Consider the following 16,831-nt stretch of genomic DNA (forward strand, 5'->3'; position numbering starts at 1 on the left):
ACAGCCAGAAGGCGTATGCGACACTTTATACACTATGAAATGCGTGTCACACAGCTAGAAATAGCTGTGATAAGACTTTCGGAACACTTTTAAACTATTTGCAGTAAAATATCGAATTGATATTTACAGCTAGTTTGAACTATTGTAATCTAGTATAGTCCAAATATAGTAATCTAGTCAGACTAGTTATACATAACATAACATGAGCTCATTAGTTCTAAAGATTTATCTTAATTCATTCGAACCTAACCCAATTCAGTAGCACTGATGATCTATCCTAATTCAATCTAACGTAACCCAACTTAAGCTAACCTAAAATGTTATAAATCAACCAAATTATATATGTATGTATTTTAAATAATATAAGTATATATTGTGCATTTTCATTCATATTTTGCATTATCTTCGCCAGTATAGTCATTATCATTAAATAAATAATATAAACTATACTTCAAAATTAATAAACGAACATAACCTTACTTTATATGCATACATATATATGTGTATTATATATTTATATATATAAGAATTGCAATATTTATATAATTTGTATGGGTATTGCATTTTTTTTATATATTTATATAAAATATATATTTACAGATTTTTTTTTTTTTATGTTTACCTTTAAAGTTCATTTTTAATCCCATCGCAAACTATAATCTAATAATCTATCATCTATATATCTCACATAATAAATTTTTAGATATCCTAACTTAAATTGTTAACGAAAATATTGATAATAATACAATTTATATTTATTAATAACAATTACAAATTCTTTAAATTCAATTATGATTAATATACTCTTTCAGCAAAAAATTATTCTCCCAAGAGTATTCGGCTTTCAATAAAAATATTTCTAGAAATTGCTGGGAATTGTTTTTATTTATTATTATTTTTTTTATTATTTTCTATTTGACTTTTGTCACGGCTGTCAGTAAATAATTCAAATGATTTTGCAACTAGATTTAGATTTCGTGTTTTGGGTCGCCCGTCGGCTGTCGTTGGCGCTCGATGGAAATATATCTTTTGATATATAATATATATTTACATCTATGTATGTATGCATTTGCCTGTGCCTGCATCTGTTCTGTTTATTCATTTAAATCGTGCAGTCGGTCGGTCGGTCGTTCGGTCATTAGGCGAGTGTCTGGGGACGTATAAAAGCCAAAATTCGAATTAAATAGCGAACAGCGAACCATGGGATTTTCACAAAATGAGATATTCAAATGTTTTACTAAGAAATATGCATCTCAAAGATACTCAGATATATACATGCATACATATAATTTATATATTTGTATGTATAAGTTTTATGAAAAGTAATACGTAGCTGGAACATTTTTGATTTCATTGTTGTCTGTTTGGTTGTGCTTTTCATTTATTTCAACAGCTGGCCGAGCGCCACATGAGTAATTTGCTCCTCTTCCCCCTTTTACTTTTACTTATGTATATGCGTATATATGTATATATGTATATGTATATGTATATGTATACAAAGACTGCGCTGGTTTGTTGCCATTTGCATGTTGTTTATAAACGCATGTGCTATATTTAAATAAAAGTTCCCAATTTGTTTATCTCATAGAATATTCACATGGTTCGAGTCACTTGTTCTGCTTACTCAAGAGAGTTACTCCACGGTGTGGAGAATTCGGAAAATCGGATTGACAGTGAAAATGTTACAAAACACTAAGCCAAGAGATACAAATCTAAATATAGTTTATATGGCTCGGCAAGCCTACAACAAACATAAATGTGTTACGACTGCTCTAGCCGAGAGTGCTGCAAATGGAAGTAGCTAGAACTCAATCATTAAATAGCTAATGTCGATCATTATCATGATGACTAAAACTTATCATCACTTTCGTTATTATTAGCTTACCCTTTATTACTACGATCAGTGCTATAAGAATGATGATGGCATCACCATGATCATATTAATTATCATCGTCACTATCATCATCAGGATCGTAATTAATACAATTATTGGCATATTGTAACTATGATTATTAGTTTTAGGATCCCAACAATATTCTTATAGGAATCACATTAACATATTTTTAAATAGGATAATTCTAAGACCATATAAATAGAACAATTTTTTATCTAACATTAAATCTCTGCATATCCCTAACGATCAGATAATCTATTTTCGGTGAATCAGTACTCACATAGACAAAATTAATGTATTCAGACAAAAGTATAAATATAAAGGTATATCGACTAATTGGTTAATGTAAATTCGATCCCATGGAAAGGAACATTCCGATTAGAATACTAACATACAAAACGAATATAATACTGGGATCCATTATTATTATTAGAAATCAATCAAATTACATCAGGTTAACGACTTTTGCATATAAACTCCCAAGTTTGCTTTCGATTCCACGACACAATTTTACGAAACTCAGGGTTTTTTTTACAATTGGCTTAAAATACATACAATCACAAATTTTGATACGATACTAGAAAGATTACAAAAATTAAAAACTGCAGCTAGGATCGGTTCTTAAACAAAATTCTCAAGCCTGTTTCGAGTTGCGTCCATTCAATAAATATGCTTTAACTGGCCGCTCGGCAGGCCATGCCGCCAAACATTTGCTGTCATTCGATTAAACGGGACTTATACGGTGCTTCAATAGTGTCCTGGGCACAGTCAGACCCTCGGAGATCCGCTGCAGCACTACGGACTTCGAACGGCTCTGCACCAGATTCCGTCCCACACGGGGCAGGAGCGAACGCGCCAGAATTGGCATAAGCACTTTCAAAATTATTGGAGACGGCATATTTCGCAAAATTTACAATTTAAAAAGAGTCAAAACGAAAAACAAAAAACTCAACAAACAAATGCTTGGTTACAAACGGAAATCTATAAATCGAATAAACATTTTCCCACATATAGTACGCATAGCTGATTTCAATCGAATTTACGATTGCTTCGATGCAAAACTTTTCGAAGCAACTTTTCCGAAACATTTCGAAGGTTGCTTGTCAATCCTCTCCTATCTGTATGTTTGAGGGAAAGTCACGAAATTTTCCAATTAATATTCCAATGTATTTTTAAAAATCCCATTCAGTTGAAATTTCGGGCTCTTAGGAATGATCATGAATATAACATAATGAATAATGGGCTTGATTCGAATATGAAAATTTAGATATATGTACATACATACATATAATATATATGTATGTACGAATCAGATTAGATATTTCATCAATGAGTTATACGAATTGTTTTGTTTGCTAGATATGGGGAGATATGTATATGTGTGTATAAATGTATTTGAATATACATATGTAACTGATACTGCATTAAAATTCGAAAAGAGCGAAAGTATTTGAGAATGCATAAATATATTTATTTAAATGTACATATATTCATAGATTATCTTATATACAAAAACCTACATTTCTAAGTACGCACTCTCTTTCAATACTTACATACATGGGTATATATACAGTTACACATTAATTTAAGAATTATAAACTAATTTTGCACTATCAACTTAATTGAAACTCACCTATCACATTTTTTCCATACATAAATACATCCAATAAACAGCACGCATATGCAAAGGCATGTTAAAATATATTTCACACGATCTATGCCGCAAATATCTGTCTTTAGATTATCATAAGTATCACGCGAGCTATTGAACAATTGATCACAGCGTATAAGATTAAAGACCGGACCCATTTTAACGAAACCCAAAAACAAAACAAAAAGAAACTGAAGCCGAATCTAATAACTTTTTAGAGATCACGAAGAAATGAATTCATTAATTTCGAGCTTCACACATTTTGAATACATTTATTTCAGATATCATTTAGATTTTCCACAAACACTGGACCAGACGATTCTTTTGCCACATTGTATTTTGCGCACGAGTAAAATGTCGATATTTGGAAACCGCACAGAAAATTTAAAATGTAAACAAATTATATTTCGCAATTACAAAAATACAGAGCAGCAACTAGTTTTCTCTACGTACTTATTTTATTGTACTTGTTTTGCTTCAAAAGATATTTCGTATTTTAGATACACACATTGTATGTGTATATAGCATGTACATATTTATGTGTTTGTATGTGTGTATGCATGTATAGCATATAGTATATTAACATAAAACGCACGCCGCGTTCGCGCTTTACTTTTAATTTGTGTGTTTTATCGCAATTATTGTGAATATAAACAAAACGGTAGAGACATTAAATGAAATATGCGCACGTTTCTACTGATTCGAAGAAGGCCGAACAATTTTCCCGTTAGTGGCAGCTGCTCCAACCGTCTGCAGCTGAGTAACGCAACGTACTGAAGGAAACGGTCAACGAAGAATTCTCGCTCAAGAAGCTGTGCGTGCGTGAGAGACAGACAGTGGGTGAGAGCAAGGGAGAGCGAGGGAGAGCGCCAGCTTGCAAGCAAAACAGCCGAGCGACCGAGCAACGGAGCATGCATGCACGTGCACGATCGAGCGAAAGCTTTCGCATTTTTCGTTTATTCTGTTACCCTCTACAAACAGCACAGCGAGGCATATTAAACAGAGTTACAGACATGCACTTGCAGGGAAATTTCAATTTTCAATTTCAATATTTTCTTAGCAAAGCCAAACAAGTTTTAAATAAATGATGTTTATTTTTACAGCAAGGCACTAAAGTTCACATTTTACGTACTATTTTCATGTAAATATGCATGTACGAGGTATATTTTAGTTGAGCACTTGTCGAGTACTAACTCCTCAATCTGTCGTTACATAAGTTTGTTGATTTTTGTGTTGTCTGCATTGTTTTTGTTTACATGTGTTTTGCTTATTTGCCGGTGTTTGGCTACAGTTTGAAAGTCGCTGTGACTGCAAAACTGCATGGAAAGCGAAACAAGCCGGTTTTGATAGACGATTTGTAATTATTTCTGCTGACTATGCCATATTTGAAAATATAGAAAATAGGCAAAAATAAAGTCGAAAATCATGCCACTTGCCATGTTGTTTTTTTTTAAATATTTATTTCCCCATTTTATTATTTCCCAAATTTAGGTTCTCCTCCTGCAGATCGAAAAATACATACGTGATACATTGCTGTCGCTTAAAATGCTACATGGCCTTAGGTTGCCCCAGAGATTGTTGCTTCCAATTGTAAAATGTCAAACAATAACCTGGGGAAGGCGCAGCTTGGCCAAGGATGCTATATTGCCCACTGTGCTGGTACACGGTGGTGCTGGGCACATAGACGCCGACAAGGTGGAGTGCGTCAAGTTTGGCGTCAAGCAGGCAGCGCAACGAGGCTACAAGGCTATGCTGGAGACGGGTAGCACGCTGGATGCTGTGGAGCAGGCGGTCATGGTCCTCGAAGCAGATATTCACTTCAATGCCGGCTTTGGATCCGTGCTGACACAGGACGGCAATGTGGAAATGGATGCGTCGATCATGGACGGCTCCCGACTGGAAGGCGGCTGCGTTACAATGGCACGGAACATAATGCATCCCATTAGCCTGGCCAGGTGTGTCATGGAAAAGACGAATTATCGGTTTCTAGCAGGCGACGGCGCCATGCGCTTGGCCAAAGAGGAGGGATTCGAAATTCTACCCAAGAGTGCATTGATCACAGAGGCCTCGCAGAAACTTCTCAAAGTATTTAAGATCTCAAATACTGACACGCTTTACAACGTGGTTCCAGGCACCGTTGGCGCTGTGGCCATCGATGCGTGTGGCAATGTGGCAGCAGCGACCTCAACAGGTGGTCTAACAGGTAAGTTGTCGGGTCGTGTGGGGGATTCGCCAATACTGGGAGCTGGCACCTATGCGGACAATGAGGCCGGTGCTGTCTCAGCCACTGGGCATGGTGAGTCGATCATGCGCTACAATTTGAGCTCACGCGTCCTGGCGCTGGTGCGGCACAAGGATTATTCGATACAGGAGGCAGTGGAAGAGATGCTACAAAATATGACCGCTCATTTCAAGCAGACAGGGGGCCTAATAGCCATCGATCATCGAGGCCAGTTAGGCATCTACTTTACCACTGAACTCATGTCCTGGGCCTATCAGCAGGGCAACGAGCTGCACTGCGGCGTGGAGGTCGGCGAGGATGAAGTAGTGATTGTGGACGATGATACATAGTAGAGCTTAAAGAAATAGATGTTTAGAACAGAACGTTAAACCATAATTTATAATCTATATCTATAATAAACATTTTCTAATTTAAAACTGGTCGCAGCCAGAACAATGAGATTGGAAACCACTCAAATGGAGCTACAAAAATCACAGCTGCCGCAGATGGTGTATAAGCGATTGCCCGTAGGCTGTGCCTCTATGAAGAACTGCAACGCCTGGGTGCAGTGCAGCTCGTGTTCGTTAACTTTCTGTTGAATCAATTGCTCCAATTGCGTCTTGTCTGCGGCGTGCTTGAATCGTGCACCACATTCGCAAGTATATAGAGATTTGAAGCACTGCAGCGACTTGATCAAACACACGGGACAAATCAGTTCATGATCTTTTGGATCGGAGTCCGGCTCAGTATACAGTGCTTCCAGGTGCTGCTCTTGTAGGGCATACCATTCATTCACATCGGAGAGCAGCTCCTCATAGACATGTTGTTCCAATTCCAAATCCTGGTCCAGTTCTTTTAGCTCTAACCGTAAAATTTCTTCGAGCTCCGACTAGAAATCAAATTTAATTAACTAATTCTTAATATTTTGTTCCACCAACTTACCAGTTGCACTTTACGATTTCCATCGACTCTGTCGTTGCGTGCATTTAAAATTCGTATGCGACATTTCTGTGAATTAAAAACTTAGAAGTTTAGCTCCAAAGAAATCATTCAATTTTTTTGCTTACCTCTCGCAGCAGGTCGCGCAACTTTGGCATGCCTATGCGTTGTTGTCTGGCCACATTTTGTGCATGACGTTTTTGCTCGACACTTGTATGGTTAATAGGACTGCTGGGACACTGCATTTGAGCACAGAATACTAAAAATAAGCAATAAAATGAACTATCCACAAATTGTGAAATGCGCGGGCGAACGCCACCAATCACAGCTGATTTTTCTTATCGGTAATTTATCGAACTACAACCATGGAATTTATAGAGAGTTTAACAGCACTGCTGCACAGAGTTGCTTTGTGTATATTTTGACAGTCGCAACATGGCGTACATCGAGCTTCCGCTCTTTCTTTCCCTTTCTTTTACCAACGTGCATAGTGTCTAGTAAAAGGTTAGTGCTATATTTTCAAATTTCTCAACGAGAACCGTTCTAAAAATGATGCAAATTTGTGCCTTAAACAGATGCCAGCCCCGGCCGCTAAGAAACCAGCAGCTAAAAAGCTGCCCGCTGTGCCGGAATCCAAACTGAAGTTCAGCAAGAAACAAATCAGCAAGCGTGTTGCAGAGACGAAACGTCGGCTGAAGCGTGTCGCTGTCATTGCCCTGCGCAAGAAGGAGAATCTAGTACGTGCCGAAAAGTACCAGAACGAGTACATCAAGGCTGATCAGCGTGAGATCAAGCTCCGTCGCTTGGCCAAGAGCCGTAATCAGTTCTACGTGCCCGCCGAAGCCAAATTGGCATTCGTTGTGCGTATTCGCGGGTGAGTGAATTTGTCAGAATCACGCATGTATTGTTATTAACTGCTAAATTATACACTTGCAGTATCAACAAGGTTGCACCGAAGGTACGCAAAGTGCTGCAGCTGTTCCGTTTGCGTCAGATCAACAATGGTGTGTTCATCAAGCTGAATAAGGCCACCATCAACATGTTGCGTATTGCCGAGCCCTACATCACCTGGGGTTATCCCAATCTGAAGTCGGTGCGCGAGCTGATCTACAAGCGCGGCTTTGTTAAGCATAACCGCCAGCGTGTTCCAATCACCGATAACTTTGTTATCGAGCGCAAGCTCCGCAAGGCGCATGGCATTCAGTGCGTTGAGGATTTGGTCCATGAGATCTTCACCGTTGGACCCAAATTCAAGTACGCCTCCAACTTCCTGTGGCCCTTCAAGCTGAACACGCCAACCGGCGGCTGGCGCAAGAAGGCCAATCACTACGTAAACGGTGGTGATTTCGGCAACCGCGAGGACAAGATCAACAGATTGCTGCGCAAGATGGTCTAAAAAGCTGAGGTGTGCAGTGAAATAGTTTAAAAACACAGTAAACGGTCTGGCAAACAGCGAAAGAAATAAAATTAATTCTTTTTATGAAAGTACTACAATGCCGTTCACAAAATCAAAAGGGTTTTCATTTTCTGTTGCCATTTATATTTCATTAGACATACTGCAGAGATTGGATATGAATATAAAAAATATTTTGTTGACAAATATATGAAGTTATAGAAATAGTCTTATATATCCACTATAGACTCTGCACTGTCAGATTTTAAACATGCATTTCATTTTATTCAATTGGACTACAATTAGATATGCTTTGTTTTTGCATATGTTATTTGATTTTGAAAAAACTCAAAATCAAAATTTATTTATCAAGCTGCTGTAAAAGCAATTTATGTCAAGTGCAGTAAGTTAGAGATGGACCTTGACACAAAATCACAATTCAACCGTGATCGTGATTATGTTAATCGGTCTGTTAAGCTAACAGTATGACGACAGTTTTTCAGAGCTTAATATTTTCGGAAACCGTCTCTAACGTTGTTTACAAAGCTAAGAAATCTATAACTTGGCCACTCTCTAATGAGTATATACCCACATATACATATGTATATGTATATCTTGGAAGAATGTCCACTTGAACAGGTTAAGCCACGCCCCAAATCGGCATTTGAAAATATCTGAAAACTATTGACATGCAAAAATTCCACATTTTGAGTCTTGTGAGATAAAATGAGATATATGTTTATTTTTACATTTATAAAATAAGAATAATCAATTATACGGCCATTTCCATTTGAATCTTGCCGTACGGATTGTAACCCACAATTTCGAAATCTTCGTAGCGAAAATCCTCAATATTCGTAACTTGCCTCTTGAAGACAAGTTTGGGGAAGGGACGTGGTTCACGTTTCATCTGCTCCAGCAGGGGATTCACATGATTGTTATAGACGTGAGCATCGCCCAGCGTATGGACAAAATCGCCGGGCTTCAAGCCCGTCACATGGGCGATCATGTAGGTCAACAAGGCATACGAGGCGATGTTGAAAGGCACTCCCAGACCCATGTCGGCGCTGCGCTGATACAGTTGGCAGGACAATTCACCACGCGACTGCGAAACATAGAACTGCGCCAGGCAGTGGCACGGCGGCAACGCCATTTGGGGTATGTCCAAAGGATTCCATGCGGACATTATGATGCGACGATCCGCCGGATCGTTGCGTATAGTATCGATGACCTGTTTCAGCTGATCAATACCCTGGCCGGTGTAGTCGTCGGTGCATTTACCATATTTTGCGCCAAAGTGACGCCACTGGAAGCCATATACTGGACCCAGATCACCCACCTCGCGATCCGTGTGGCCACACTTGTCGAGAAACTCGCGAGTGCTATTACCATCCCATATGTGTATATTCTTCTCCTGCAGGATCTTTGCATCTGTCTGCCCAGCAATGAACCAGATCAGCTCCTCGGCCACTCCCCGAAAGAAGACGCGCTTGGTGGTCAGCAATGGGAACGAATCGCGTAGATTGAAGCGCATTTGGGCGCCGAAAATGGATCGGGTACCCACCTTGGTACGATCCATCCGCTCGTCACCATTCTCGATAATCCTTTTTATCAAATCCAAATACTGCTCTTCATCTTTGTTCCTCAATTTCTCAATTGGACTATTCTCTTTATTTCGTTTCTCGAGCGAACACTCCTCATCCATTGACTTCATCAGCGCATCCAAGCGCCTTTTGGCAGGGGAAAGAGTTTCCTTCGTAGGGGAAGGCAATTGCTTTGACGGACTAACCATTTCCGAAAATTAGAAAACAATTTTGTCAGTTGATCACTGTCGATATTAGTTGACTTAGCGTTTTGGCGGTAAAGCTTGTGGAAAAGCCCGCCAGAGATATTGAGAAAATACAACCGTGTGAAATCGCGATAAAGTCAATTTGAAATTTTTGATGCGATAAAAATCGTTAAAATTTTATAATTTTTAGTTTACTGATTCTACAGATTTTTCATTGATATTCAATTAATTGAATTACCTTATCTGCATTTTGCAACCGCTCAACAACATGCACATTGCGTGGAGTTTTGAGAGAAATAATTGTAAATATTTGCACAAAAGGGCAAACATTTAGAATGTTTCATGAAACTTATATTTATTTATTTATTGCTCAATTTGGTTGACCAAAGTGGGATGTCACTATCGGACTTCATGCATAGAAAAAGCAATATCCGTTCTATATTATCGATAAGTATCGAATGGTGTTATAATTTACGTGCCGCATCCAAATCCGAATTTTATTTCTTTTTATGTTTAATATGCGCAGTCATGTTACCATTTGTCATTAAAAAGCATCACCTCACTGCGCTAACGGAAGGTTTTGCCGATTCGATTTAAACCAGCAATATGTCGTTATTTTAGTCCTTTTAAAATGCAATTATCGATCGTATCGATAGATTTTCTTAGTCCTTGCAAATCGGTTGCTCGTTAAGATAAGTCCAACTTTGCTTTTTAATTGTTATACGATCATACAATCCAAATTGAGTTCTGATTCAAATGCTATTGATTTATAATTGTTTTTACAGGGTTGTAAGAAATCTGCTTTGACTATTCGAATATTTGAAATTGTCGGCAATAAACGAAGAATTGAAAAATGTTTGAAATTTCATTTTAAATAAAATACTAGTTATATTATCCTCTTTTTAGATTTTTGCATCGCAGCTGGCAGTGCTTGTTAATTGAATAACTGAAATACAAACATTTAAGTATATTATTTCGCATAAGAAAAGTCGAAAAAGTAAACAACAAAATCGAACGATGTGAAAAAACAGCAATCAATTTACAGATCTTTGTGTTGTCAAAACATATGCAATTTATATAGCATTTTACATTTTACTTAGTCTATACGCTAACGGTGTTACGCGCAATTGTCCTTTATTAAATTATAGATTGTTTTGTTCTTTTTACTGATGTGTTGTGGTAACATGTATATTCTGTACCAGACGCTGTCCCCAATACTCTTCCAGATTGAATGGTTTGAAATTTTTTAATTGATTATCAGATTCATTGCAGTATATTTCACCCTGTTCGCTCACCTGTAAGCAGACGAAAAACAATTTTAGAAAAAAATATAATAATAACCCACACACCATGAAGAAAAATGACCTGCCACAAGATGCTATAAATTGTCTGACCAAATATATATATATGTGTCATCTATATACTCACTTTATTCCAAGCCTCGCGAATGTAACGTATTAATTCATCGTGCTGTGATATGGGCACATTTTGCTGCTGCTGCTGTTGTTGTTGCGAGACAGTTGCATAGAGCACATTGGTGTTAGTTGTTGCATTATTAATGCTATTATTGGAGTATTGTGTGCTATGCGATGTGTTTGTTGCTGTTGATGCCGAAGATGGCGAAGCTGACGATGCAGCCGATGCTGAATTTGCATTATTATGATGATGATGGTTGTGTGGTCCGTTGCCGCTGCCCTGACGGCGAATGTAGGGATAGCGTCTATAATAAAGTTATATATTAGGTTAGCCAACTCAGTTTTTCAATATCGCAAAATATATCGTCTAGTTTTTCATGCAAAACACATACACACATGCATGCGCATCTACAGTCGCAAACACCCTCAATCACTGAGTGTTTACTTTTTTCAATTTGTATGCGTCACAAGCTTAGTGTAGTAGAAACATCTTATGCGTGTCAAGTGAAGAACAGGCTTACCCATTGTTGCGTTCCATTTTGTAATTGTGTTGATAGAAAATATTGCTTTAGTTGCTAGTTTTTGTTTATCACACAATTCCCAAATCTATTATTGGGAGAATTGTGAGCTATTTTTTTTTTCTTTTCGTTGTTGCATTTGACAATAATATCGATTGCCCGCCTATCGATTAATAAAAATGTGTTGGCAGCGCCAAAAGCTGGTTGATTAACAGAGCCAAAATATATTTAACAGCTGCTGCTGTTCGCAGACGTTAAAAATATGAAAACAAACCTTCCACAATTTTTACAATTTCGTTTTACGTTTATTTCTATAAAATGCATAACATATATATTTTGTTCAACTGTTAATAATTATTGAAAAAATAGCTGCAAATATGCGTATACATACACTTACAATATAAAAAGGAAATGTAGATAGAGAGCAATCATATAAAAGTTTTTTACAAAAGAATTATCATATATGTATTTATGTAAATAGTTCTTACTGAGCATTGTTAAACACAACACAATGTTATTAATCAATTATCATTTCGACAATATGACCATCTCATATGTATTTCGATAATAAAACCTACTTTTGTCTTTAACATAATAAAATGCACATTAGTTAAAATTTTTTTTCGTCATTAGATTTGGCAGCACCAAGGTACGGTAAGGGGATAAGGGAAGGTATATATGTAGGTAAATTACTGTTTGATTCGTGATAACATATAATTTTATGCCTTTGTGCTGCATAACATATGTATATGTATTACGAATAACAGTTAGATTTGTGCTAATAGTTTCAATTTCTTTAAAAATAAACTATTTTGGCGATGCGTTGTTTACGAACTGAAGTAAACAACAATTATTTTACATTTATAACATACACAAACATATTTTTACAGCAGTGCTGGGAAACAATTGAAAACCTTGAAGCAGCACTCCCATTAGCTGTTGCCGAAGTAGTAAAACTGAAGTATATCAAGGATGGTATTGGAAATTAAGGTGACCACATTCTTACATCGAGATTATATCAAGGATAGCCAATGATATTTGAAATTAATGTGACAACATTCTTATATGGAGAGTGCATTGCTGATCGATTGTTTTCCAGTTCCGCCAGGAATTTAACATACGTAGAGATTACAGATCATCATCGCCAATGCCCTCGAATGCTTCATTGCGCACGGACGCAGCTGTGTCGTCATTGCGAAAGAAAACCGCCGCAAAGGTGCGAGCCGTTGTCAGCTTGTGTTGCTGCTTGGAGCGTTGAGCTAGAAACTTAACCGGCGGCGTCATTGTGGTTGATGTGCCTGATGTTGTGGTGCACGACGAAGAAACGGAACTGGGCGTCGATGTGGTCGATTCCGATGCGCCACGTGAGGTGCTCGCCTCCTGCTCATCATCGCTGCCGCCGCCGCCACCATTGCTGCCATTGCTGTTACTATGCAGCAGCTCATCGACCATCGCCTGCAGGGACACAGACATCAGCATCGCTTGCTGGCTGGTGATAGTTATCCAGCGCAGTGTTTGCTTCGACATCAGATACTCAAAGGACAACTGCAGCTGCGTGGGCTGGTCTCGCGACTCGTACGTATTATGCATCGCACTCACTCTCCAGCATCGCATCCGTGTGACCCGGAATTTGGTCTCATAGATCTTGGCACCGCGTGCCGTGCGTAGGCTTAGCTCCCGATTGCCAATGGTCACCACCGCTGTCGTGTCCAGCTCCGGATAGTCCACTTGCGCGGCGCCAAACTGCAGACAGCCATAGGAGGGCAGTTGACGCACTAGCTCCAGATATTGCAAGGGCCGCGACTGCAGCTGCAAACTGCACAACTCCCGTCGCATTTCGGGCGTACAAATGATCCATTCGCGAGCCACATCCGCCAGCGTCTGATTGTAGAGTAGATTGAGCGCGACACTGTTGCCCAGCAGCTTGGCATCCCAGCGCGAGTTCCAATAGCACGTGCGCAAGAGCAATTGACAGGGCTGCGCATGCATGCGCGAAATGTAGGGCGATTCGAAGTCCATCAGGCGACGTAGTAGCAGCACGGCGGACGGATCATCAGGTGTGGAGGAACAGGAGGAGGCTCTCTCTTCGGGTGCCTCCACATGTCGCATGAGATACAAACAAAAGAATTGCATTAGTTCGTCGGGAACCTGCAGCATGCGGCAGACGGACTGCAGCAGAGCGCTTGCATTCTGCTGCACATGACAATTGACCAGCAATTGTACACCACTTCCTCCTCCCGGTCCTGGTGCCCAGCCACTATAGACCTCCACCTGGAGCTGTTGCTGCTCATCCTCGCGACTCACAGAGCACTCGGCCAGCGCCGTGTCCAATTGAGCGCGCTGCAGAAACTGTTGCAAGTATGGGAGGCGTGCGATTCCCGCATCCTGGCCAATGATTTGCAAGTAGTGCTCCAGTGCGGCACGTCGAGTCTCCAGCTGACTGTTGCTCAATGGCAGCAGGCGCTTGGGTGGGAATGGCGGCAAGGCGGCGTCCGCGCAACGCCTACGCAGCTGTTCGTGCAACGCGTGCAGCTGCTTGTAGCGCAAGCAGCAATGATAGTTACCATTAATGTAGATATTGTATACCGTGTATGTGGGCGAGCCACCGCTCCCATCCGCATACTGTTCCTGTGTGTCTGGTATTGAGAAATGCATTTTGTTGTAGTTGTGTCGCTGTTGTCGTTGTTGTTGGACGCTGTTGTTGATGCGTTCACTATTTCATTGCGTTTTACTTGCACGTCATTGACGCCTCTAGCCTTTTGTTGGCCGATTAGTCACTGCGCTCTTTTATTTGTACATGTATTAATTTATTTAATTAAAGATATTGCGATTGAGTTTTTTCACCTACACGCTGGAGGTGAGCAACTCACTTTGGCACTATCGATTATTGTTCATTTATTGACTTATCGGTTTTTAAACTGCAGATATTAGAGATGGGTTCTAAAGCGGAAAAATTCAACATGTAGGAACATGTTTTCAAGTTAACGTGATGTAAGAATTAATATTATTACATTTTCTTATTAATTATAGTATTTGCATATAATTTGATTTTAAGATTATAAAACCTAATTTAAAATAATTTTGTTATTATCTTGGTAATTAAAATATTTATTTTGCATACATGTTAATATTCTCTAGTAGAGACTAAAGTAAAATTACAATTAATACCAATTAATTCCTTTTTAAACTCGTATTTTGAATACTGTATATATTTGTCATTTTAATATTCGTTTGATTTATGTAAAAATAACAATAAAATAGGGTATTTTGCCTGTCAACATTATAAATTTAAAACGTACGCACATCGCTAAAGATGGTTTATCGTTTACGGCTTACTATCGATAGCTTACCTCTCAGTTTACACAATTCGAAAATTAAATATGAATGCGAACTATATTCTTGAAAGGTTAATTTCGCTAAAATTAGCTTCCGGGTAACTAAGTGTGATAATTATCCAAGCATTCAAATTATTGAGATCCATTTTTCCAAAGGCTGCTGCTCAGCTGAGTCAGCAGCTGATCTGCACCTATCAGCTGAGTGTGTTTTTAAAGTAGGTAAAACGTGGACGCCACGAGAATAGATCAACAATCATATCTTGAATGGAATTGCCAAGACAACGGCCCCACCATGACATTGGAGCTCTCTTTACTGACACCCAGGGTTTCCTGCGGGTCAGTGCTCCCATGGTGCGATACAGTAAGCTGGAGTTTCGCAGATTGTTGCGACAGAATGGAGTCCAATTGGCGTTTACCCCTATGATGATAGCGGATTCAATCAACAACAGCGAGAAGGCTAGACAGAATGAGTTTACGACTGGCCTCGATGATCAACCTCTCATCGCTCAATTTGCAGCCAAGGATGCACTGGAATTTGTTACAGCGTCACAACTCATTTATCCTTATGTGGATGGTGTAGATTTAAATTGTGGCTGCCCGCAAGGCTGGGCAATAGCCAAAGGCTATGGTTGCGGGCTTTTGCGGCAGCCTGAGCAGGTGCGCGACATTATTCAAAGCTTGCGGCGCACACTGCCCACAGATTTCAGCGTATCGGTGAAAATGCGTCTCTTGAACAGCAGCGATAACCAGACATCAGTGAATAAGACAATTCAGCTGGCTCAGCAATTGGAGTATTGTGGCGTCACATTCTTGACGCTGCACGGACGGACGCCCGCACAGAAGCATTCCAAGGATACACTCAATGTGGAGGCCATGGCCGAAGTCGCCAAATCTCTGCAAATTCCACTGATAGTAAATGGCAATGTGGAAAGCTATCAAGATGCCTGCGAACTGCACAAACAAACGCAGGCCGCGGGCGTCATGGCTGCCCGTGGATTACTTGCGAATCCGGCCTTGTTCAACAGTGACTATCAACTGGAAACTGCAACGCCAAAGGTGTGTGTACAGCAGTGGCTGGACATCGCCGAGTCTGCGGGTCATAATTTGAATTTCCAGTGCTTTCATCATCATCTGAGTTTTATGTGGAACAGCACAATGAAACGCGCCTTACGAGTTCAATTCAACAGCCTCGGCAGTAAAGACCAAGTACTGCAGTTCTTGGCCGAGCACTATGATATCCGGCCTAGCTCTAACAGCTCAACCTACCAATATACAAATTGTACTTATACCCACTTCACGCCACCCAAACATGCTCGTCACCTGGCCGTGGAGGCGGAAGATAGCGGTTGGGATGCAAGCACCGATGGTAAATATTTCACAGACTTCAAAAGTCAGCAAGTCTCCAGCGAAAACGGGGACGATCTTGATCTGGGTGGACTATTCCTAGACGACGATTGATGTGTGTTTAGATATAAGTTGGTGTGTATTTTTGAGGTGGTTTGACGAGACAATTAAATGCAAATAAATTAAATGGTATTTCTTAAAAGTACGTTAACACATAACGTACTTCAAAATTTATGCAAAGCGGCTAAATTTCTTTTAAACTCGTTTAACAGAGCTTCATAACAGCATTCGTTGTAGTAGTCGGAATTTTAAAATGTATATATCGATAGTAA

At 39.5% G+C, this 16,831-nt stretch overlaps 8 protein-coding genes across 8 annotated transcripts in view; 3 read left to right on the forward strand and 5 right to left on the reverse strand.

Moving 5' to 3' along the window:
• LOC6576851 (ATP-binding cassette sub-family C member Sur) overlaps window positions 1-4,624 on the reverse strand; it is a 69,551-nt gene extending 64,927 nt beyond the window's left edge. Inside the window, exon 1 of the mRNA XM_002002799.4 lies at window positions 3,528-4,624. Within this exon, the coding sequence (XP_002002835.1) occupies window positions 3,528-3,703 (176 nt within the window). The 5' untranslated portion in view covers window positions 3,704-4,624. The remainder of the gene's footprint in view (window positions 1-3,527) is intronic.
• Window positions 4,625-4,822: 198 nt separating this feature from the next.
• LOC6576852 (probable isoaspartyl peptidase/L-asparaginase GA20639) lies at window positions 4,823-6,203 on the forward strand. The gene has a single exon (XM_002002800.4). The coding sequence runs from the start codon at window positions 5,091-5,093 to the stop codon at window positions 6,114-6,116; it is 1,026 nt and encodes a 341-aa protein (XP_002002836.1). The 5' UTR covers window positions 4,823-5,090; the 3' UTR covers window positions 6,117-6,203.
• Window positions 6,138-7,051, reverse strand: LOC6576853 (RIP-like protein). The gene is made up of 3 exons (XM_002002801.4): window positions 6,834-7,051; window positions 6,709-6,774; window positions 6,138-6,655 (listed from the first exon to the last, which is right to left on the reverse strand). The coding sequence occupies exons 1-3, from the start codon at window positions 6,948-6,950 to the stop codon at window positions 6,239-6,241; spliced, it is 600 nt and encodes a 199-aa protein (XP_002002837.1). The 5' UTR covers window positions 6,951-7,051; the 3' UTR covers window positions 6,138-6,238.
• Window positions 7,052-7,115: 64 nt separating this feature from the next.
• LOC6576854 (60S ribosomal protein L7) lies at window positions 7,116-8,193 on the forward strand. Its single transcript, XM_002002802.4, has 3 exons — window positions 7,116-7,209; window positions 7,281-7,579; window positions 7,642-8,193. The coding sequence occupies exons 2-3, from the start codon at window positions 7,281-7,283 to the stop codon at window positions 8,099-8,101; spliced, it is 759 nt and encodes a 252-aa protein (XP_002002838.1). The 5' UTR covers window positions 7,116-7,209; the 3' UTR covers window positions 8,102-8,193.
• Window positions 8,194-8,803: 610 nt separating this feature from the next.
• LOC6576855 (thymidylate synthase) lies at window positions 8,804-10,283 on the reverse strand. The gene is made up of 2 exons (XM_002002803.4): window positions 10,126-10,283; window positions 8,804-9,882 (listed from the first exon to the last, which is right to left on the reverse strand). The coding sequence occupies exons 1-2, from the start codon at window positions 10,215-10,217 to the stop codon at window positions 8,871-8,873; spliced, it is 1,104 nt and encodes a 367-aa protein (XP_002002839.2). The 5' UTR covers window positions 10,218-10,283; the 3' UTR covers window positions 8,804-8,870.
• Window positions 10,284-10,900: 617 nt separating this feature from the next.
• Window positions 10,901-11,984, reverse strand: LOC6576856 (protein kinase 4). The gene is made up of 3 exons (XM_002002804.4): window positions 11,824-11,984; window positions 11,316-11,607; window positions 10,901-11,182 (listed from the first exon to the last, which is right to left on the reverse strand). The coding sequence occupies exons 1-3, from the start codon at window positions 11,838-11,840 to the stop codon at window positions 11,051-11,053; spliced, it is 441 nt and encodes a 146-aa protein (XP_002002840.1). The 5' UTR covers window positions 11,841-11,984; the 3' UTR covers window positions 10,901-11,050.
• A 140-nt stretch (window positions 11,985-12,124) lies between these two features.
• Window positions 12,125-14,704, reverse strand: LOC6576857 (sorting nexin-17). The gene has a single exon (XM_002002805.4). The coding sequence runs from the start codon at window positions 14,473-14,475 to the stop codon at window positions 12,949-12,951; it is 1,527 nt and encodes a 508-aa protein (XP_002002841.3). The 5' UTR covers window positions 14,476-14,704; the 3' UTR covers window positions 12,125-12,948.
• A 462-nt stretch (window positions 14,705-15,166) lies between these two features.
• Window positions 15,167-16,733, forward strand: LOC6576858 (tRNA-dihydrouridine(20a/20b) synthase [NAD(P)+]-like). The gene has a single exon (XM_032728672.2). It carries the CDS (start codon window positions 15,420-15,422, stop codon window positions 16,611-16,613), a length of 1,194 nt encoding a protein of 397 aa, XP_032584563.1. The 5' UTR covers window positions 15,167-15,419; the 3' UTR covers window positions 16,614-16,733.
• The last annotated feature ends 98 nt before the right edge of the window (window positions 16,734-16,831 follow it).

Source organism: Drosophila mojavensis, unplaced genomic scaffold (genome assembly GCF_018153725.1).
Source record: "Drosophila mojavensis isolate 15081-1352.22 unplaced genomic scaffold, ASM1815372v1 contig_36, whole genome shotgun sequence".
Taxonomy (NCBI): domain Eukaryota; kingdom Metazoa; phylum Arthropoda; class Insecta; order Diptera; family Drosophilidae; genus Drosophila; species Drosophila mojavensis.